At 47.6% G+C, this 23570-nt stretch overlaps 1 protein-coding gene and 1 long non-coding RNA gene across 5 annotated transcripts in view; one reads left to right on the plus strand and one right to left on the minus strand.

Moving 5' to 3' along the window:
* Positions 1–4156: 4156 nt before the first annotated feature.
* On the minus strand, positions 4157–9837 carry LOC112546964 (uncharacterized). Its single transcript, XR_012903476.2, has 4 exons — positions 9735–9837; positions 6724–6817; positions 4512–4604; positions 4157–4286 (listed from the first exon to the last, which is right to left on the minus strand). It is a non-coding gene; the product is annotated as an uncharacterized LOC112546964 (long non-coding RNA).
* Positions 9838–9871: 34 nt separating this feature from the next.
* The window catches only part of CCDC177 (coiled-coil domain containing 177), a 30473-nt gene continuing 16774 nt past the window's right edge, over positions 9872–23570 (plus strand). The window contains exons 1-4 of one of the 4 annotated variants that reach the window (XM_075927330.2): positions 9919–10021; positions 13577–13774; positions 18316–18471; positions 19188–21050. In XM_075927330.2, coding sequence (XP_075783445.1) covers positions 19207–21050 — 1844 coding nt within the window. In that variant the 5' untranslated portion in view covers positions 9919–10021; positions 13577–13774; positions 18316–18471; positions 19188–19206. Of the gene's footprint in view, positions 10022–13576; positions 13775–18315; positions 18477–19187; positions 21804–23570 lie in introns of those variants that run through there. The other 3 variants (XM_075927329.2, XM_075927328.2, XM_075927331.2) reach the window with 3 other exon arrangements.

Below are 23570 nucleotides of genomic sequence, written 5' to 3' on the forward strand. Positions count from 1 at the left end.
TGGAAGGAAATAAAGTTTCACAGTGCAAACTAACGGTTCTTATCAGCCTCTTTTAATTAGTCTTTGAGGTGCTAATAGACTATTTGTTGTTTTTTAAGCTTTTCCTGTTACAGACTGGCTCGGCTACCCCTCTGAAACTTATCTAGCCAATGTCCTCTTTTCTCCCCCATCCAATTTTTTTCCTCCCCACCTCCTTCCCTTATTTATTCTTGGTTCTGGACTTCCAGCACTCCAGTCATTTGAAGAAGTGGGCTGTGCCCACGAAAGCTCATGATACCATTTACATGTTTTGTTAGTCTATAAAGTGCTACCAGACTATTTGTTGTTTTATAAGTTTTTTATGGAAGGAAATGTTCATTAGGGGCTAGGAATAGCAAAGCTCACTTTCACTGAGCCCTACAGTATATTCATTCCCTGGCGTGCGGCAAAAGCATCAAGTCCAGCTCCTGCCATCCCCTCACCCTGAGCGGCAAATCTTTGGCTCCTCCATTTGCTGGGCCAGGATCAGTGAGCACTGAAGTCAATGGGAGTTTTACTTGCCCAAGGACAGCAGCTTCAGAACTAATCTGGCCAGGGTGGAAAACGATGGACAAGAAAAGGGCCTCAGCAGTCTGGATCCGGCCCGCCAAGTGGGTGGACCTAGCCCACAGAGGCCCTGCTGCTCCTCTGCCCCCAGGCCAATTAGGGCCTGGAGGAGCACCCAAATCCTTCTCCGCTCTGCCCCCACCCTGTGAGCAGTGGGCCTGGAGGCAGGGGAGCTCCGTGAAGCTTCCTTCGCCCTGCAAGGAGCCAGTGGCACTTCAAAAGAGCCACATGCTTCTCGCAGGGCAGGAGGAAGCTTCCCGTGCTCCCCCGCCTCCAAGTCCTGATTGGCCTTGGGGTGAGGGAGCGTGCCAAGCCTCTTCCAGGGCATGGGTGCCTAGTGGGAAAGGGGGGGGCAAAGGCGCTCCGCTGCCCCCAGACCAATCATGGTCTGGGGTGGGGTAGCCCCAACCCTTCTGGGGTGGCCTGGGGCTACTTCAAAAATTTTTGAAGTGGCCCCCGGGCAAAAATTATTGCCCAGCCCTGGACAAGAGTCTCTAAGGACAAGAATCTCTGTTCTAAGGGTGGGAGCAGGGGCTGAATGGCTACTTTACTTAGCACAACTGTAGTATCTCCATCTCAGTTTCAGGCAGGCAACGTGACACTGAGCCCTGCTTCCCCACTTCCAAAACCCCAGGACCAAGACAGAAATCAGTGCTGGAGAATGCAGTAAAATCAATGATGCCATTTGAACGTTAGAACAAATACAGGACTATGTAGCACTTTAAAGACAAACAAGATGGTTTATTAAGTGATGAGCTTTCATGGGCCAGACCCACTTCCTCAGATCAAATAGTGGAAGAAAATTTGAATGTTAGCTGATCAATGAGTGCCCTCTGGTGGCAATAAGATAAAAATCCTTTCATTCTAAACTATGTGGGCACACCAATGGGTTGCATTTTCAAAGCTCTTCTGCTTTATTTACATGAGAACTGGTACATGGGCCTAACAGTGCGTGTAAAACCCAAATGTGTATATTTTCAATGTGCACGAGATAAAAAGATAGCCTGTAACTGCAAGCTCTGGTTCTCATCCTTCTATGTTAGGAGTAGGAGCTTTGTGGTTCAGGGTGCTGGAATAATTTTTATAGCAGGGGTGCAGGGAGACATTGAATCAAACTGGGACCTCTCTTCCTGTTGCTTGAACAAATTCTTCTTGTTCCAGTTAGCTTCTTGGGTCATCTACCTTTCTGTACTTACGCATTCTCTTCATTTCACTCTAATCTTTCCAGCTCTCCCAGCATGTTCTTGTCACCCCGCATTCTTGCTGTTGCACTCTGAGCTATTAATTTGCACATGGGGAGCTGTTACATATTTACTAGGAAACCATATATCCTTAAATAGTGATAGAAATGTAGCTGTGTTAGTCTGGTGTAGCTGAAACAAAATACAGGACTATGTAGCACTTTAAAGACTAACAAGATGGTTGTGACTATTTTCTTCCACTATTTGATCTGAGGAAATGGGTCTGGCCCACGATAGCTCATCATCTAATAAACCATCTTGTTAGTCTTTAAAGTGCTACATAGTGCTGTATTTTGTTTCATACATCGTTAAAGATTATTCAGGGAAGGTGTAAATATGAAGGCTCATCCCCCCAAGGGACCTGACAAACTCAGGAAAAATTGGCACCATTTCCTAAATGGTAATTTGTGAGGCCCAGAACATGCAGATAGTTACACAAGCAAATAGGCTAAATCTCCTGTGGTGTCCTACCCAGGGAATGCCACAGGGGACAGTCTTTCCTCTGCAGCAGCAGCCACATTCTCCTCTTCTCCCTTCACCTCCTCAAAGACTCTCTATAGGGCAGGCCGTGATAGAAATGTAGCCATGTTAGTCTGGGGTAGCTGAAGCAAAATGCAGGACTATGTAGCACTTTAAAGACTAACAAGATGGTTTAAAAGGTGATGAGCTTTCGTGGGCCAGACCCACTTCCTCAGATCAAATAGTGGAAGAAAATAGTCACAACCGTATATACCAAAGGATACGATTAAAAAAAATGAACACATATGAAAAGGACAAATCACATTTCAGAACAGGAGGGGAATGCGAAGTAGGGGGGAAAGGAAGGAAGGTAAGTGTCTGTGAATTGATGATATTAGAGGTGGGGAGAGTGGGACGTCTGTGAGCTAATGGTATTAGAGGTGATAATCGGGGAAGCTATCTTGGTAATGGGTAAGATAGTTTGAGTGTTTGTTCATTCCTTCCCGGAGAGTGTCGAATTTTAACATGAATGACAGTTCAGAGGATTCCCTTTCGAGTGCAGATGTAAAAGGTCTTTGTAGCAGAATGTAGGTGGTTAAGTCACTGAGAGAGTGTCCTTTCTGGTTAAAATGGCAAGAAACTGGTTTTTCTTTGTGATCTTGTCTGATATCTGTTTTGTGGGCATTAATCCTTTGGCGAAGTGTCTGAGATGTTTGTCCAATGTACATAGCAGACGGACACTTTTGGCACATGATTGCATAAATTATATTTCTGGATGCGCAGGAATATGTGTTCTTGATCTTATAACTCACTTGGTTAGGTCCAATAATGGTATCAGCAGAATGAATATGTGGACAAAGCTGGCAACGGGGTTTGTTGCAAGGGAAGGTACCAGGGTTGGCATTAGTGTGGTATGTCCTGTGGCACTGACAGGGATTGGGGGCAAAAGGGCAACTGCCCAGAGATTCAAAAGGGCGCAGGGCCCCAGGCTGCCACTGCTACCACAGGAGTGGCGGTGGCCTGAGCCTTTACATGGCAGCTGGAGTGTTGCATGGTGCACTCCAGGAGCACTGAGGGCTGGCTGCCCCAGCCCTGCCTTTTCCTGGAGTACCAAGCCAGGCCCCTCCCAACTTTGCCCAGGGCCCCAGCGAGTCTGTCAGCCCTGCTGCTGAAGAGGTGGGGCTCTGCTAAGGGAGGGAAGGTATGGGGGAGGAGGGGTGCTGGAACAGTTTTTGTAGTGAGGGTGCTGAAGGTGGAAACCATGTATTTGAGTTACTGTTACTACTTCAAGCCAGGGGCTGCAGCAGCCCCTAGGGTCTCAGGTAGGAAGAAGTGCAAGGCTGCGTGCATCATCCACCACATCCATGAGCAATCACTTCCCAGATTAATAGTGACACATTACCTACATTAATAGTCCATTTCCTCTTCCATGATATGAAGTCACCTGCTGTGGCTGTAGGGCAGCCACTGCAAGAACTGTGCTATCATAAGTACAAAGGGAACCACGGGACCCTGTGGACAGTACTGAAACTCATGGGATTAGCAGGTGGGGGATTAAATGCCATTTGTTTTGAATAGGCAAAATTCCCTGCAGGAATAATCCGAAGGAGCTCAGAACAATCTTGCAGTCTCCTATCAGCTACAGAAGCCGCATCTACCTGGTCTGGGCTGGCCCGAGCCACTTGTGCGCCCCGGGACCTGGGAGCGCAGTGCATGCGCAGCCTCACCCCCGCCCGGTCCAGCAGCCCCGTGCGGTGCCCCCTACAGTGGGGTGCCCTGGGTGGTAGCCCGGTCAGCCCATAGCTTGGACCGGCTCTGTACTTGGGAGCAATGTGGATCTTAATTCTTTTTTCCATTGTTATAGCAATTTGATTTTTACTCCAGTAATACAGGATGTGAGCCTTGTAATGCAACATCCTGAGTTATGCTTCACCTTAGACCTTCACCTAGTCTGTAGGCTGTTCAGAGCAGGAAACATGGACTTACCTGCAGGCCTTCCTCCTGTTGAAATCAATGACAAAACTACCATGGGCTCTAATAGCAGCAAGTTTCTTCAGAGCCTGTATTTATAAAGTACAGTCTAAGACTACGATACTTAATGGTGCTGCACGTCATGAGGTTAATACAGCCACATGAGCCCCCAGTTATAGGCAGCATTTTAGCAAGTGTTATATACCACAATCAAGTAGGAACTAAAGATATCACATGTGAAACTGCATAACTTACTCAGAGGACCAAATTCCCCTTTCGGTGACCCAGGTGCAACTCCATTGTCATCTCAGTGTCCAGAAAGGATGGTGTGGAGAGTGGTATGTGCACCTGGGTGGAAAGGAGGAGAATTTGACCCAGTATGTAATCAAGAGACTAAATGTAGGGCTAGCTCCTTCCCTCTGTTTCTGCGAGCAGAGGAAAATGAACCTCTCTCAAGGAGCAGGAAGGGATGGCTCCTCCATTTTCCACCATCCCTCTTCTCTCCCACCATGGCTGGGGCCCAATAGAAGCTGCCCTCCCCCCAAAATGCTACAGGATCAGGGTTCCATGAGGGTGTAGGGGCAAGACTGATGACCAGAGAGGCACCAGCTATCTGTGGAATTGTTCCTTGCTGAACACTCGCATTCCAGTCAGAAAGCTAAGCAGGAGTTAATGCTGTTTCAAGAGGAAGAAAAGAAAATGTGGAAGGGTTACCCACCTTTTACAAAGATATTTTGCCTCTAGATAATTACTTGGAAACTCCAGGCTAGCCATGAGGCCCTCCCTGCCTCTGTCATCCATAGGAAAGGGAGAACACGAAACTCTTAGTTAGGTATGGGCACCCACCCCCCAAAAACCTCATAGCACCTAGCCATCAAGCAGGTACCCTTGTTCTAAAATAAGGCCCTAATGCAGAGCCCCAGAAAGAACCCTGCTTGGGAAAAAGCCCTCTTCTGAGAAAAGGTCAGTTTAACCTCAGAAAGCCAATACCCAGGCAGCACTTCACAAAAAAGACCCTTAGCCTTTTGGGCTGCTTACTCAAAGGACAAGACAACAACAGAAAATAAATGCACCAGATAAAATGCCTACAGTGAGAAACCCACACAAGCTGTGAAGAGTTATTTCTCTCTAGAGCTGCTGTGGGGAACCTTTTTTGGTGGGGGAGGGTAAGGGGGAGGCACTGAGCCACAGAAAAATCAGTCAGGGGCTGCACACAAGTGAGAAGCAAAAGAAAAAAAGACAACCCCAAACCTTCACTGACATAGGCCTTGATGGAGAAGCAGAAAGACACACTCCATTCCCCTTGCACGTCAGAGCCTGGACAGCCCAACCTACTATATTTTGTGAGCTCCAGCCCTGCAGGGAGACAGGGGGGAGGGGAAATCAAGGAGGGAGAGGAAGAAGCAGCAGCAGTGCAGGTTCCCCAGTGTGGGGAGGAGGAAGGGAGCCCTGAGGTCCTGATCCAGGCAAGCCAGGGGCTGCATCCAGCCCCTGGCCCCTGCCCCTAGGTTCCCCATCCCTGCTGCAGAGTCCCAACAGCTCTCTACACACCTTGCCCCCTTTGCCTCCCAGTAATTGGGTCCAGCTGCTCCAGCTTCCTATCCCTTTCATTCCTACTAAAAACTATTCTTCTGGGTCCTAGGTTCCACTTTGCAAAGAAGCATTGCCTGATTTATAAGGAAAACCAGGCCATTGAGGAACTGTGACCCTGAGGCCCTCAAAGAGTTTGTTCACCTGCCATGTGCTCAAAAAGTGCTTGATTATGCAAGGTACTGAGCAGCTTTAGGAATGCTCATTGCCACCATGCAGGATCAAGGCCTGAATCCTGGAATTGCAAAATTAAAAAAAAAATCTAGTGACTTAATTTCTAACAATAAAACAGCTACCCACCCAGTTACACACAGTAGACAAACTCTGATCTCATCCACGCTGATCTGAACAGTCAATGGAGTTAAGAAGTTCTGAAAAAAGAACTTGCTCCAGATGGGGTTCGCCAGTGTAGATGATAGTACCATTTTATCCGTGGTCCTGTCTGGTTCATTTGTCAGTATAGGATAGTATTTTAGTGGTGAAAACATGAACCTTTGGGTCAGGATAGCTGGGTTCTAACCTCAGTCAGATAGTATTACCCCTAGCAAGTTACCTGCACCTGCATTTTCAAAAGCATCCCCTAATTTTAGTGCTCCAGTTTTCAGCTGGCCAAGTTAAGACACTTTGGTGTCTTAACAGAGAGTAGAGCTGGTAGGGAGGGGCTGCCACAGAACAGAATGTCAAGGCCCCCAAATCCAATGTGATTATTTGTGTAAGCAAATCAGGGTTGCTGAACTGTGTTGTATGTAAGCACATATCTTAAAATAGAATTCTACAAAACTGTTCTTAGAAATCCTGGTCAGTCTCCCTGATCTACATAACTATGAACAGTGCTGGATCATTATGCTATGGAACTTGCTATTTTTCTGATACTCACAACATGGGCATTAGATTGAAGGTGTACAGGATATGCGGCTCCTATGTCTACGAGGGCAGCTCTCAAAGAGCTTAGAAGGCAAGGACTCTTTCTCCTTAAATACATAGAAATAAATAGCAGATGTTACCTTCCAACCATGCAGAGTTTCCTGCATTCAAATTTATCTACTGTACTTATATGGGCCCCACCACCATTGTATCTGAGCATTTCACAATCTTTAAAGTTTTCCTCATTACAGGGATAGGCCCCATTTTAGCAATGGGGAACTGAGGCACAAAGCCATCAAGGCTCATAGTCTACCCTCAAAGTATTCAAGCACCCAACTCCCACTGAAGTCAATGAGAACAAGGCACCTAAATCTTGGCATAACTGACTCATCAAGGGTTACACAGTGACAGAAAAGCTGTCAAAGGGCTGGGAATTAACCCTGAGTCCCTCAAGACCCAGGCTAGCACCCTAACCACTGAACTACCCTTCCTCTTATGCTCTATTCCCTCTGGCCTACTTTACATCAACAGAGTGACAAACTTGCAGCTTCCTATGTGATTAAATTTTAAAATGATACTAAAGGAACTCATATATGTATTGATTTACTCTACTTTGTAATGAAATGTAGCTATTAGAATCTTTTTTTATATTACACAGCAGTTTTTCTTTAGGTTACATCAGTTAACTTTTTGGTACCTATTGTGTTCTAGATATGTTAAATATCGGTTAATTGTATAGTCAAGTAACCTCATGAATTCTTATAGGTTAATCAGCTATTCTACAGTCCCCGGGGAGCTGGGCCAGCAGCCAGTGCACGCCAGCCCCACTCCCAAGGAGCTCCCTGCCACGCTGCACTGCTGCTTCACCAGGGTGCCAGGAGGGAGCTGGTCTATGAGGGGAGCCAGTTTAAAAACCAGCTCCCCTTGCAGATTGGCTGCCTGTTGCACTGCACTGCTGTCTCTGATATAGAGGCAGCAGTGCAAGGTCGCAGCAGCCCCTGTCCGGGGAGTGGGGCTGAGCTCCTGGACCAAGGACAAGCTGGAAATGAGCCAGGCTGCCTGCCCACCTGGCTTCTAATACACTTCAAATGCAGAGACGCAGCCGGGGTAAGTCCCAGACCCAGCACGAGCCAGGACTGAGCTGGGCTGCTGGCCAGCCTGCTAAAAAATTTACTGGCAGGGGATGGGGAAATGTGTGTACAGGCAGTCCCTGGGTTACGTACAAGATAGGGACTGTAGGTTTGTTCTTAAGTTGAATCTGTATGTAAGTCTGAACTGGCGTCCAGATTCAGCCGCTGCTGAAACTGATCAGTTTCAACAGTGGCTGAATCTGGATGCCAGTTCTGACTTACATACAGATTCAACTTAAGAACCCCAGGCACCCCCAAGTCAGCTGCTGCTGAATCTGATCAGCGGCTGATTCCAGGAAGCCCGGGGCAGGGGCTTCCTGTAGTCAGCCACTGGTCATTTTCAGCAGCTGCTGACTTGGGGACACCTGGGGCAGAGCAGCTGGGGTGCTGCTGGGTTGGTCCAGTGGCGCCCAGAGCGGCGCTACGGGACCAACCGGCAGCACCCCAGCTGCTGTACCACAGGCGTCCGGAGCAAAGCCGCGGAGCACGGGGGCAGCGGGACAGCCCAGACGCACCGTGGCTATCCTGCTGCCCTCGGGCTCCGCGGCTTTGCTCTGCTCTGCTCCCCGTCCCCCAGGTCTGCAGACCAGGGGGAGGGGGAGGAGAGCAGAGCAGAGCAGAGCAGAGCAGAGCAGAGCGGCGGAACGCGTGGCCAGCTGACAGCCCAGACGCGTCTGGGCTGTCAGCTGGCTGCGTGCTCCACTCTGCTTCCTCCTCTCCCCCCCCCCGGTCTGCAGACCAGGGGGAGGGGGAGCAGAGCGGAGCAGAGCAGAGCGGCAGACCGCGCGTCCAGCTGACAGCCCAGACGCGTCTGGGCTGTCAGCTGGCTGCGCGTTCTGCCGCTCTGCTCTGCTCCGCTCTGCTCCCCCTCCCCCTGGTCTGCAGACCAGGGGGTGGGGGGAGCAGAGCGGAGCACGCGGCCAGCTGACAGCCCAGATGCGTCTGGGCTGTCAGCTGGCCGCGCGTTCCGCCGCTTTCCTTCCTCTCCCTGGTCTGCTGGAGACCAGGGAGAGGAAGTGCCCCGTTCGTAACTGCGGATCCGACATAAGTCGGATCCGCGTAACTCGGGGACTGCCTGTAGTCTATAGCATTAACCTATCATGCTTTTGCTTATCGGTTAATCAATTAATTGACTACACTATTAAATCCCTAGTCTTTTCTATGTATGTAATGCTGAATCCTTTGGCACTGAGCTGCTACATGTAGTGACTTCATGAGCCTCCAGGAATTAGTCAGTCTTCTGTTTTTCAATAAGAACTCAGCACATGCTAAGTGCAAGGGCAGCTTATTAAAAAACCCCTATCCAGCAGCTTTTATGATTTCTGAGACAACATCTGGCATAGAGTTTTAGTCCAAGTATTATCAGAATTAGGAAGAATTCCCTTCAGTAATCTTCAATTTGGCAGTATTCCCAGATGCCTGTGTAAATCAGATATCACATCTATTTGGCATCTCCTGTAGCCATAGCTTTTCATTGCTTAGGTAGAATTGCTTCGCTGTTCATAAAGAGTTGTGGGAAAATGGTGGCATGAAAGGGAAACTAACTCTACATTACACTGCACTTGTAGCACCTCCATGATGTAGGATTAGTTGACTTTTATACTTAAAATAGGGATTCTGTCTGTTTAAATGAATAACAAAGTGTATCCTTGCACTGGACATCGAATGAATTTTCTGGGAATTAACAAGTAAAGCCACTAATTATAGTTAAAATAATGTAAAATGGGCTATTTAATATTTTTCTGAGACTCATTTCTTTTTTTCTTTTCTCCAGGCTAGCAGATGGCTTTGATGCTCACCCTTCAAGCTTTAGATATAGTTAAAAATCATTTGAAACTCAGGGTCTCTGAGTGTTATCAGAATTAAAATAAGTATTGCTATCATTACTACTTACAGATTACATTTGAAGACACATATTGTGCGTAAGCAAAGGTATTAAGAATAGTTGTTGTATGTAATTGTTATTATGCCTGTAGTCAAGGCCAAGCCAGTAGGTCAGTCATTGCTAAATAGTGTCATTGTGACAGCAGGGGTAACTCAACCAATCATCACAATTCTTCTCTAGTCCCTAGGCATGCTAGACAGGACAGAAAAAGGAAGACTCACAGGAAAATATTTTAACCTCATCTCCAGTAGCAAGCTGTTTAAGCAGTATGGTCGGACCTTTGGTGTCAGTGTGAGGTGAGTGTGTGTGATGTGAGTATACCTGCTGGGGATCATTTATATCATGGAAATGTGGTTTTACTTTTTTTTCTTCAAATTCCCATGAATCCCTGAGGTAAGCACCATGGTCCTGATTCTTCATTGCCTTTCACATCATGCAGTAATCTGCAGCTATGCAAAATGCAGCCATTTTGATAGTCGTGTTTACACGCATTTTTACACTCACTGCACACAGAGGGAAGTGAGTATAAAGCTGTGAAGAAGCAGGCCACACACTGTCACCAGCTGCCTCTCCCTGCCCACTACACCTCACTCCAATATGAGCAGAGATATGTATCTGCCTTCTTCCCCCATGCACATGAGGAGCTGCATGAAGTAGGACAGAGCAATTAGAATTCAGAAATGAAGGGGAATTCTGAGTTAGGCTGGAGCATTAGATTACATCCATGGAAAATGTGGGTGTCAGGAGGAAGGTGGTTTATTTTATTTTTATGAATGCGAAGTTATACTACGGTGTTAACATACTACCTCATGTGTTGCTTATCCAGGAGCAGGTTAGTATTTGAAGGCTCTGGCTAAGGATTCTGGCTTGCTGGCTGGGACTCCTTGAAATGCCATTTTAGTACTGTTCTTCACAAATATGCTGCAGAAGAAGGCAGAAAGGAAGTATCCTCTTGAAATTTCAAAAGCCTCATAGTTTCTTAGTGTTCCTTTAATGGGGAAAAAAAATCAGTGGTACATTAGGTTAAATCATACAGAAAGAAACAATCAAAATCCTCCTCTCTTGCTTTCTTCACTTTCAATTAGTGAAAACTAAAATAATCGTAACACTTTAATCTCCACCTCACTATTTATTCTGCTTGGTTACATTTTGCATTTCACTTACTTTGAATGGTACAACCAGACAGGTTGTCATCATTGCCTTTTGTTCGTTTCGCATTCAGGTTCTCATGCAGTAATATACTACTGCCATGTTAGACTGCAAGCAGCACTAAGGAGGAATGGTCCTTTGTTTAAAACAACATTTTCCAGTAACATGGCAGCCAGAGGGGCTGGAACAATTTCCATAATGAAGGTGCTCAAGGCCATTGAGCCAAACTGTTAACCCTATCTATGTAATGGAAGCCACTTCAAGCCAGGGGATGCAGCTATTCCCCAGAATCTCTAGTTCCAGCACCTATGACATAAGTTTCATGAGTGTCAGTGCTTTGCCTGAAGATTGGTATACACACAAGGACAGCTGGTGAGCTGGACAGATAGATTTGAAAGAGTGAGCCCCTTCTAGGCCTACCCACATGCAACTTAGGTCTGCTCTGTGAAATCACTCTGCTGTGAGGGGAAAGGAATAGAGAGCAATTCCCATAGCTGGTCAATTTCTCTTTGAAGTCAGGCATGGCTGGCAGACACAATAGCATGAACTCTTTCTGAACAGGAAAAACTGACATGGGGATTAAGAAACAGACAAAGCGGAAGGGGGAGGAGGGAAAGTGGACTAACCAGCTCTGTGCATATCTTTCTGAGGGAGATGTGTATACTGTCAGTGAGTGGCCACAAGACTGCTAGCATTGAATGAGGATGCTAGAGATGGCCAGGACTGGAGACAGAATGCAAAATGGAAATAAACAAAAATGAAGGGCAAACCAAAGGAGTAAATTAAAAGGAGACACAATAGCCAAATTCCCCCTAACTGAAACTTGGCACCTCGTCCCTGTCCTTTCTGTAGTTGGGCTATGCCCAATGTTCACATGTGGTGTGCTGAGTTTCACTTCTCTGTGGCTGAAAAGGCATTGTATATGGTGTCTGACCTAATCTCAGTCTCAACATTAGCTCAAAGCAGCTACAAACCCACTGAGGTGCACTGAAAATTGACAGCAGAACAGTAAACAAAAGATTAGGAGATGCAGCAACCGATTGAACAGTAAGAAGTTGTAGAGTGGAGGGTATCACAGGAATACCAGTTTGGGAACCTATGCGTGTTTGATAGACCATCTTGATGCAGCTGTGTCATCCCATGGAAAGCTCTAAGAGGGATTATGCTGGATTGTGCACACTCTACTACCCCTTACAAGGACCCAGGCTGGCATAGAAAGGCACAGGGAATTACTCTGCTTACTGGCTTCCCCCATGAGGTGGCTAGTCCTGGGAGTGTGGGGGGAGGAGGAGAGGGGTAAACAAAAGACTGAACTCAGAAGTCTGCAGGGACTGCAATCATGCTAGATACTGCATAAGGAGGCAAGAAGGCTTCTCCACCATATATCCATAAAGGGGACAGGAACAGTCTGGGATGAAGATGGAGGCGTTGTGAACCCCTGGTCAGTACAAAGAGACCTAGGGAGAGCAGAAAATGCAGGTGATATTGAGATATGATTTGGCTTGGAAAATGCAAGGTATCTACATTAATGGGGAAATAACCACAAACCAAACATGCACTGGAAGAGAGAGATTTGAGAGACAGTAGTGTTGAAAGAAACTTTAGGAGTCAGAGAAAATTAGATCGGAGTTGCAGTGTGATGTCAGAGAGAAAAAGGCCAATGCAATCGTGAGCTGTACATTGAAAGGAACCGTGCCACAGAGTAGGGAGATAACAGTTCTTCTTAATATAGCACGGGCATGACAGCACATGAAATACCACGTTCAGTTCTGGGTATCTAATTATCAGAAAGATATTGACAAACTGGAGAGAGATCAGATAAAGCGCTGATAAATGATGGTGATGCTCGAGGAATTGATTTATGAGCATGACATGGTTAACATGGCTAAGGGCCAGCCAAGAAGGAACATGAAAACAAGTTACAAATAATTGAAAGGAGTAAACACCAAAGAGGGGAGGACTGACTTGAACATAATAAAAAGGAATGTGGCACTTATTTAAGAGGACTGCCCACAAAAGAAAGGGTAAATTTAAGTTGAATATAATGGAAAAAAATCCTGTGAACTCTGGGGAATGGTTTCCTAGGGAAAATAGGGGACGCCCCAAGCATGGGTAAATTTAGAGCTAGACTAGGGATGTAAGCAACTAGTTGACTATCTGATAAGCATATGCTTATCGATGACTTGACTAGTTGCTTCCTCTACCTTGCTGTCTCTATCAGCGAGAGGTAGCAAGGGGAGAGCAGGGGCTGGTGCTGGGGAGAGCGGGCTTAAAAGCCGGTTTCCCCCCAGCACGGTCTCTGAGGCAGGGCCAGGGGCTCAGTGGGGCTCTTGCTATATTTCAAAGGCAGAAGTGCCATGGGGAGCATGGGGCAATGGAGAACTCTAACAGTCCCCCACTGGTCCAGTACTCCCTGCTTTTCAAAAGCAAAGTGCGCAGGGAGCACGGGTCCAACAGGGCCCTGCTAGAGTCCCCTGCTGGCCCCAGGCACCCTACAGTGCATCCACCTTCGAAATGTAGCAAGAGTTGGCAGGCTCTTGCTACATTTCTAAAGGCAGAGGCGCCCTTATCGACTAATTGAATAGTCAATGCAAATTGCATCAACTATTTGATTAGTTGATTAATCTAAATTTAACATCCCTAAACTAGACTGGACAAAATAATCACAAAATGTACAATAAAGACTATCTCTGTGTTGGCAGGAAAACAGACTAGCTGCGTTAATACATCTGATAAGTTCATGGTTCTAAGGAATGATAGGAGGGAGAACAGCTTGCCTCCACCACCTCTACCTTAACCCATCACCTGTGACCACAAGCTAAATATAATTCAACCTTGTGACACTGTTGAGAAAAAAAAAGAAGACAAATATCTTTCTGGGATGCATCAACAGGAGTACTGTAAGCAAGACTTGAAGTCATTCTTCTGCTCTACTCTGTTCTGAATAGGCCTCCACTAGAGTACTGTGACCAATTCTGGGCACCACATTTCAGGAAAGGTGTGGAGAAACTGGAGAAGAGCCAGAGAAGAGTAAAAATGAATCAAGGTCTAGAAAATATGAACTATGAAGGAAGATTGAAAGAATTGGGTGTGTTTAGTATGGAAAAGAGAAGACTGAGAGGGGACATAGTAACAGTTTCCCAGTACTTTATAGGGTCTTATAAGAAGGAGTGAAAAAAATTATTCTCCTTGGCCTCTGATGATAGGACAAGGAGGAATGGGCTTAAATTGCAGCAAGGGAGGTTTAGGTGGGACATTAGGAGAAACTTCCTGTCAGACTGGTTAAACACTGGAATAAACTGCCTAGGAAGGTTGTGGAATCTCCATCACTACAGATTTTTAAGAGCAGGTTAGACAAATGTTTGTCAGGGATGATCTAGATCTGTGGTCACCAACCCGTCGATTGCAATTGACTGGTCGATCACGATGCCTTCACCAGTCGATCACGAGGCGTTCCGGGCCCCCCATTTTCTCCCACCCTCAAAAAGTCCCATTACCTACCTCCAGCGACAATGGAGGTAGTAGCAGCTTCCCGCAGGGTGGACAGAAGTCCTGCAGCTGCACATCATTTCCGGGGGTTCCAGAAATGCGCTGGTTGATTCTTTTCCCCAGGTCTGTGATGTGCCAGGAACTTACCGGGGGAGTCCCCAGAAGCACACACGCTTCTTCCCTTCTCTGCAGGAGTGGGGAGTTGGGCCTGGAGGGGGCATGCGATGGGGGCTTCCCTGCTCTGAGGGAGGCTCACAGCGGCCCTGGAGGAGGTGTGCGACAGGACTTCTTCCTCCACGGAAGTGGGGGGGTCAGCCCTGGAGGGGGCGCCTGTGTGGGCTTCCCTGCTCCACAGGAGTAGGGGGGGAGTCAGGCCTGGAGGCGGCACGCGATGGGGGCTTCTCTGCTCTGCGGGAGGTACACGCCAGCCCCAGAGGAGGCGTACAACGGAGTAGGAGGGGGAAGGGAGAGTCCTAGGAGGAGGCATCTGCAGAGGACTCTCTGCCCCCACTGGCACCCTGCCCTCCCAGCATCCTGTTCCCTCTCCCTTGCCCCTGCGGCAGAACCCTGCCCCCACTGGCACGCTGTCCACTGCCCCACCACCCACTATTACCCTTCCCCAGTACCATGTCCCCTGCTCCCACCAGCACAGTTGGGGCCACATTAGTGAGGCTTGGGGGGTTTTTACAGGTGGTTTTTTTTTTTTGCACATCTCACTTGTGTGGCCCCAACTGACTTTTCTGTGGGTCAGTGACCCCTGACTCAAAACAGGTTCCCTGCTCTTCTCATGAATAAAGACAATGCAGAAACTTTGTGTGTTTGACATAGTATTTTATTTAAAAATGAAGCCTGGCCAACACACCCTCAATTGGGGCCAAGCCCCCATCTGGCCACAGCATCATAACATTCCTGACCCTAGATCTGAGCCTATCATACACTGGAACCCCCTGCCCTGAGCCATTCACATACTCCAACCCCAATTTCTGCACCCTCACATCCACAAGCCTGTGACTTGCTCAGTACCCCAACCCTCCATCTGACCTCAACACTGCCCGGCCTGGAACCCCCTCCCCGAGCCAGTGTTTTCATCTCTATCTCCTCCTGCATCCAGATTTCCTCCCAGAACTTGCACCTCTCACCCCTTCCCACACCCAAATCCCTCCTTCCCACCCCAGAGCCTACACATCCTGTCTCAACCCAGTGAGGGTAAGGCTAGATTGCAGGAGTTTTTCAGGATTCCAGAGATATCCCAGAAAAACTCTTCTGCATCCAGGGATGTGTTTGTTCTTCTGCTTTTTTTAGTGGAAGAGCAAACATGCTCTTTCGGTAACCCCTGTATACCTTGTTCCACAAGGAATAAGGGGGCTTCCAAAAGAAGGGTTTTTTCTGACATTTAGTCCGGTCTAGACAGGCTAAATGTTGGAAAAACCTCTTCCTACAGAAGAATTGGGGGAAAAAAGCAGCAGTATAAGGGTTGGGGATAGCAAGTGATGGAAAGGAGGAGAATAGAGAGGGTGGGGCGGGGCTTCAAGGAAGGGGTGGGGTCTTGGGGGAAGGATGGGGTGGTAGATCTTGGCTTGTTCTGTCATTTAAAAAGTGATCTTGGGTGTAAAAGAGTTGGAGACCACTGATCTAGATGGTGCTTGGCCCTGCCGTGAATGTAGGGACCTGGACTTCATGGCTGCTCAAAGGCCCTTCTAATTCCAGTGTTCTATAATCCTATGATCTTTTTTCTATTGCTAGCTTCTCTGAGCCTGATTCTGCATTTCCTTGCACCTTGAGTTGTGGTTTACACCAGTGCAAAGGTGCTGTAAAATGCTACCAAAGTAGACTGGTAGCATTTTACTTTAATTTGGATTATTGTGTACATGCTATGCAAGTTTTAGGGCAAAAGAGAAAGAGGCCCTATGATTCTGTAAACAAAGGATCAATGACAGAAATGTGCCTCTTCAATCCCTCCAGAGTACCTTTCAACATTCAGCCTCTGGTCTGCATTAGTCCTCGGGACAGACATTAATATGGCCCTGTGAGCAGACTGTGCATATTGCTATCTCAAAGACATAGAAGGCTGCTGTTAGTATCTCTTGTGTAAAGAATGTCCATAAGTAAATCAGAAGGAACAAGGTCCAAACCAGGCAATAACAAAAGCTGAAATAGCAACTTTCAAAGGGCCACGTATAAATTTGCATACAGATGTGCATGATGTTTATATCAAAACACAAATACATACAACTCTAATGTTTACCACAAGACAGAAAATATAATCCCAGTTAGGCAGCAACAATGCACCTACTTCTACTATTATTTTATTGGTTATTTGCATTATGGCAGCACCTGCGGCCAAATCCTCACTAAGTGAGGCATTGAACACACTGTCATGTCCTAAAGATTCACAGTTGATGCATGAGGCTGGTTGTTGATCTTTAAAATTGTCACCTAGATATTATGATGATAAATCCATTAGATTGGATAAATCAGAATTGTTTGCCGGTAGAGTTGGTCATTTAGCTACTCAATATAACACTGCTAGAAATCCCTAAACAAACAAGTCAAATGTGTTCATTATCTGAGCGATCCAGCAATAGCAAGCTGCAGTTGGTCACACTAGTCCTTATTACCGTGCTCTTACAAGGAGAGGGAAGTCTTGGACTGAATTTGAAGCCTTTTTCGGCCATATTTGACCCTTGAACTATACTTTACCCTAAAATTGGTGCTGTCCTAGAAGTCATTTGGCTGGTCACATGTTCTTATTCAAGTAACTCTAAACTGTAAATATATCAATTAAATGGCAAGTTGATTAACAGCATTAATGTAATGAACTAGCTAATGCATTTACTACTGTCTTTTATTGGGTGGAATCAGAACTGCTTAGTATGTGTCTGAGACAGTATATGGCTGACAGCTAGTAGAGATTTCCTTTAAATTCAGCTGTGCAGTAGAGCAGGAAGCTCTTTCTCTCAGAGGTGACAGTGAAGTGTGGAATGACCAGGGCAAGCTGAATAGTGATAATCATTAAATCCAAGGAGGCTGCAGATTTATTACAATATATTTGCATAGTGAGCTATTTTCCCTCCATCCTCATCCCAGCAAGTAAAAATGGAATAAAAATAACAGTAGATGGCATTCTTAATAGGAGAAGTACCATCTTGTAGTCAAGGCACTGGACTGGGACTCAGGAGATGTTCGTTTAATTCCCAGTTTTGCCACAGATTTCCTTTGAGATCTCAGGCAAATCACTTAATCTTGGTGTCTCAATTCTCCAGCTGCAAAATGGTGTTGTTAATCTTTCCTTTCCTCCACATTTTCTTCTGCCATGTCTGTATAGTCTATAATCTCCCCTGGGTGTGGATGGTCTCTTATTAAGTATATATACAGAGCCTGGCACACTGGGGCTCAAGCCTCCACTGGGACCTGTATGCACTACAAAAGTACAATTAAAAAACTAACATACATTCATAGGTGTACACTCTCTCTCTCTCTCTCTCTGGAATTGGCAGGATAGCAGCTGTTGCTTCACACCACAATTACTCTCTCCACTCATTCCCCTGGCTCTTTTACTTCAGCGCACTGCGAAGAGTTAAAAAGGAGGGAGGGGAACCCTGGGAAGATAATGGATTTGCTCATGAAATCTGTCCCCTCCACCTCAGCCCCCCCTCCGAACTGCCAGATGCGATGACCCACCCCAGCGCTACTGGAGCACGGCTCATCATTTATTCATACTCCCTTCTTACTGATTCCCCTCCGCCCACCGGTCATGAAAGGAGACGCAGTTTGGGTTGGTGGGTGCCCTCTTCCTCAGCCAACCCTGGCTCTCGCCAAATCCCAGCCTCTACCAAGGGACGCTGGGGGGGGGGGGGACTGAGATAAATTGCAAGATTTCGGGGGCTGCAGAGAAGAGGGTCAGGGGTGTCACTCTGTGTCTCCTGAGCTGCCCCCCTCCTCCTGTGTTTAGGTGAAGTGTCTGCGCAGGGTTTGCTGGGAGCCATGGAGGGGCAGCTGCTGCTGTTGCCACCAGTAACCTGAGGCAGCCCGGAACAGATTGGTACAGCTCCCGAGGCGGCGGCAAGGGGACAAAAGCCCTCGCTGCCGCCGGCAGAGCCAAAGCAAGGTGCAGTAAGTGAATGATCCTCCCCCGCCCCCATTCACTCCATCCCGAAGGACTCGGGAAGGACGGTCAAGCCGTAGCATCTTGTCTGCAGATGCGCGTTGGTTTGGGGGTTTTAGGGCGGGGGGAGCCAGGGGCGTTAGCCTGGAATCTCAGGCTGCCGAGCCCGGGGAGGGATGCTGCGGGGAAAGACGCAGGGGCTCTGCACCTTGCTGGCTCGGCAGGGTCGGGGTCTCCGCGCGGCAGCCGGCTCCAGAAAGAAGAGCCCCCCAATGCTGCACTGAGCACGCGAAAGCCGGGTTGCTGCGAACGCTGCCTGTGCCCGCCGCCCCCTCCGTTAGGGTGAGGCTTGGACTTCAGCTTGGCTGCCCCCCGCGGCTCATGTCCGGGCGGGAAACACGCGAAAGCAGCCCCTGGGCTCCCGCACAGACAGACCCGCCCGCTGCAGGATGCCCGCCCCCAAATGCTACCTGGGCAGCACTGCAAAGACCTTGCACGCGCCGCTGGTTATGACTTTGCAACTTCCAGCCGGAGCGTGGCCGCGGGAAGGGGGCACGAACTCCCGCCCTGCGCCCCCCGGGGCCGAGGAGCGCGCGCGGGTGGGCTCTGCCCGGGGCTGCAGCAGGGCTGCGTGCGTGCGGGAGCCGAGCCCGCCTAATCCCGCGCAGATTAATCGGCGGGCGAGGCTATTGTACGACGTATCCCCCTTTTCATTGCAGAGGCTCCGGCGGGCCCGGCATGGTGGATCCGGCGGCGGAGCCGGGCGAGGAGAAATGCACGGACCCCGGCGGCGCAGCGGGAGATGGGGCGCCGCTGGCCGCAGCCCCGGCAGCGGGCGAAGGGGCCCCGCGGCCGCCGCCGCCAACGCCCGCGGGAGAGCCGGGGAGGCGCCGCGAGCAGTCCCCGCTGCTGCACTTGGACCTGTTCAACTTCGACTGCCCGGAGGCCGAGGGCAGCCGCTACGTGCTCACCAGCCCCCGCTCGCTGGAAGCCTGCGCCCGCTGCGCGGTCAAGCCGGTGGAGCTGCTGCCCAGGGCCCTGAGCGAGCTGGTGAGGGAAGCCCCGGGAAGGTCCATGCGGGTGGCAGCGGGCCTGTACGAGGTCTACGAGATGGACCGGCAGAGGAAGCTGCGGCAGTGCCGGGAGGAAAGAGAAAGGATTATCCGAGCGGAGAAGAGAAGGATTTTCACTCCCTTGATGATAAGCAGCCTCCCTTCCTCCCCTGCTGCCAGACTCTCCTTCAAAACCACCAATGGGAGCTGTGACCTAACCCCAGGGCCAGGGGCTCCTACTGGCGGGACCAAGACCAAGAGCCACTCTTTGGACTCCCTGCAAAAACGGAGAGAGGGATTCTCTGCCAAAACCTCCTCTGAATCAGGCACATCCTCATCCTACAGTGGAGAAAGCTTGAGGGACAGATGGCCCAAAGGGAACCCTCAGACTAGGACAGTGGCTGCCATGAATTCCCTGGTGGGCCGAAGCTTCAGCCTGGGGGATCTGAGCCACTCCCCACAGACCACGAAGAAAGTGGAGAAGATCGTCAAGGAGGTGAAGAAGAAGAAAGGCCTCAAGGAGGTGCCCCAGAGGGACAGAAAAATAGCTGCCCTGATGATAGCCAAGCACCAGGAGGAGAACATCCTGAGTGAGCAGAGGTATGCTGCCCACCTCCAGTGGGACAGCCAGCGGCGACGGGCCGAGCAGCTGAAGGAGCAGGAAGAGAGAGAGAAGCAGAGGGCTCTGCTGCAGTGCCAGAAAATGTGGGAGTCCAAGGTTGAGAAGCGCCGTGGGAAGCTAACTAAAGGGCTGAAGGAGACAGCCATGATAAAGCAGAGGCAGTGCCTGATGTATGAAGAGAGGTGGAAGGAGCAGGCAGAGAAGCAAGACAGAATGAAAAGGGATAAGCTGGAGCGGGCCATTCTGGAAGACAAGCAGAAGAAGCTCCATCAAGAGCACAACTTGAAGGTAAAGGAAGAAGACAAGAAAGAGTTCCTGGAACGAGAAGAACAGCTTTTGCAGGATAAGCTGTCCTCAGCTGCACAGAAGAAGCTGAAGAAGGAGGTGCAGTTGCAGAAGGAAAAGAAGTTGCTCAACCAAGCTGAGAAATTGAAGCATGAGACTCTGCTCAAGGAACTGGCCAGGCAAGAGGCAGAGGAGAAAGAGATGCTAAAGACCTCCCTGGAGGTTAACCTGCACAAAGCCCAGGAGAACTATGAGCAGCTAATGGAGAAGAGGAACCAAGAGCTAAGAGAGAAGGCTAAGCGGGAGGAAATGCAAATTCAAAGGGCCAAGCTGGCAGCAGAGAGGAAGGAGAGGGAGCAGAAGGAGCACTTGGAGGCTCTGGCCAAAGCGACAGAGAGGAAACTCCAGCATGCTGCCCAGGTGGCTGAGGAGGTGGTCCAACAGAAAGCACGCAAGGTGGTCCTCAGCCGGCTGGAGAAAGAGAAAATGCAAAAGGTGAACAAGCAGAAGGTGGAGCAGTATGAGGACTTCCGACGCCGGGAGATCCTTCTGTCTATTGAGAAGAAGCTGGAGAGGAGCGAGCAGATCTTCAAGGAGAAGAAGACTGTCTTAGAAAATGCCAGGTCAGTCGCCCGGGCATCCTTCCATGTCCGGGAAAAGGTGCGGGAGGAAACGAACATGCGCACCTTTGACAAGATGGTCTTTGAGGCAGAATTGCATGCCAGCTTGGATAAAAAGTGAAAGGTCTTTTTTTTTTTCCCTGTGGATAAGTGAGAAATACATCATCTGGTACCCAAAAGAACACATTAGAAAGCTTTCATATTCTAAAATTTTAGTTTTTAAACCTGATTTATTATTTTTTGGGGAGCACAGCACAAACCCCATGGCAGCTATTTTACATACCTTTTAAAAATGCTTTTGTTTTGGAGATTGTTTTACAAGACTGACCTTTGTTATCTCTGCCAGAAGAGAAGTTACCCCATCTCACACAAAGATGTGGTCAAGGATTAAAGCAAAAGCACACAAATTTACTCAAATTAGGGTTGTAATGGCAACTTATCAGAAACCTGTGGAACGTGTCAAATTTGCCTAAAATGGAGCACATTGCAGTCACTCATCTTTATTATGACAAGTTAAATCAGTAGGGACTACATATCTCAGCATGTAATACTTCATTTTTGAGTAACTTTCAGTTTGGGTCAAGCTGAGAACTGTCATCTCATGTCATGCTTCCATACTAAAGATGAGGATGACCCCATTATAGAACTTCATGGGGTGCATTTGACACATGGATTGCACTTTATCCACTACTGATGTAAAATGTGGAAAGAGAGGTGCCTATAATAAGAATTTTTAATGCCATGCAAGAGGCTGGGCAGATACTGCAAAAAGCTATTAACAAACATTTACTCAAATAAATCCCCAAAGTTCCTTTTGATAATCCTATTCACAACCCCATGTATTCGTTTTCACAGATAATCACACGAAATCATTTTTGTTTGCAAAAATGTTTGCAGAAAGGGAAATGATGACAAATACTGCAAATATGCATTCCCGGGGAAATTTGCACCAGAAGTGATCGTGTGGCCTTCTTGAAAGCTCTGTATATGTGTTATGGAGTTATCAATCAGGGAACAGAAAACAATACCATGTGACTTAGATGACCAATCACCCACAGCTTTAATAGCAAATTATGAATAACTAGTATCAATAGCGATAGTGAAAGGTTCATGAGCAATCCATAGTCTGAAATATGTTTGCACAAACCATTCACTAAATAATGGACAAACTTCTGAAAATCTGCCTGTTTACAATCGTGTGAAAAGAAAAGGGGATTAAATTTGTCAAGTAAATTATTTGCAGCAAATAGTTCACCTAGCTCTAATTGTCTTACTATACATTACAACATGTATTTGTCCATGGGTGCTAATGATTATTCTGTTCTTTATGGCACGTAAAACAAAAAAATGCACATTCTGGGACAAATTATGTTTTGCTGTGCATTCATTCGGTACAGGAATGTGGCATTTTCACAACTCTAACTAGATTTCATGTACAGTGGAATGAGCCCTACTGCTGTTAGGGAACTGAGGCTGTGAAAAGCCTGCTCACACCTCATGGAAAACATTCAATATAGAGAGATCATTCTGCTCAGATTTTCTGCATTTATTTTCTCCTTAGGTATTGCTCTGAAAACATAGCTGCTCAAAACCAAAAAAGTTTTGCCATGTTTCTTACAAGTTCATGGTGCACAAGCAGCTTGTTCTGCAGCTTGGGAGGCATAGTCCACTGTCTGTGACAGCATCTCAGGATGTGGAAATTGTGATGGTGTCACAAACAGAACACAATCCCGTCAGATGAAAGAGCAGCAGGAGTGGCAAAGCTTCTGTGTTTGTATAAATGGCTCTAATAATACAAAATACAAAAGACACGAGAGACAATATATATGTTGCATTTTCTAGATTCATTTCTAAACAGAATGCTCTTCAAAGTTTTCCTTGAGATGGCAGAAGATTTCAAAAGATTCTAAAGAGAATGTTATGGCAATGGTAATGTTAGACCACTATTTCCAGGGTATGTAACCATGGAAATAGTATAAAAATCAACCAGTGTTGGAAGTAAAGAAGGTGGGTGATTTACACTGAATCTTATGTTATTTGTTCCTGCTGGGTCATTGGGAAGACAGATAGTATTGGCTAGTATAAACAAAAGGGGATTAGGAACCAGGAGATACACAGCAAGTCAGTGGCAAACCTGGGAAAAAAAAAACATGTACCACTGGGCAAGTTGCTTGTGGTATGTCTACACTGCAACAAAAAATTTGAGGCTACCCCAGCCCAGCTGACTTGGGCTTGCAGATCTTTCACTACAGGGCTAAAAAATACAAGTATGGACATTCAGGCTTTGGCTGAAGCCCAGGGTCCTGCTCCCATTGGGTTTCAGAGGACAATCCTGAGGTCTACACTGCTATTTGTAACTCTGTAGAGTGTTGACTTGAGTTCTGAGACTCACTGCTATGATTTTGGGTTTTTTCCCCCCGTTGTGTCGATGTATCCTTAGATCCTGATCTTGTTGCCATGGAAGTGAATGGCAAAATGCTCACTGATTTAAAAGGAAGCAAAATCAGGCTTGTAACTTGCTAT

The sequence above is a fragment of the Pelodiscus sinensis genome, chromosome 5 (genome assembly GCF_052426305.1).
Source record: "Pelodiscus sinensis isolate ZL-2025 chromosome 5, ASM5242630v1, whole genome shotgun sequence".
NCBI lineage: Eukaryota > Metazoa > Chordata > Testudines > Trionychidae > Pelodiscus > Pelodiscus sinensis.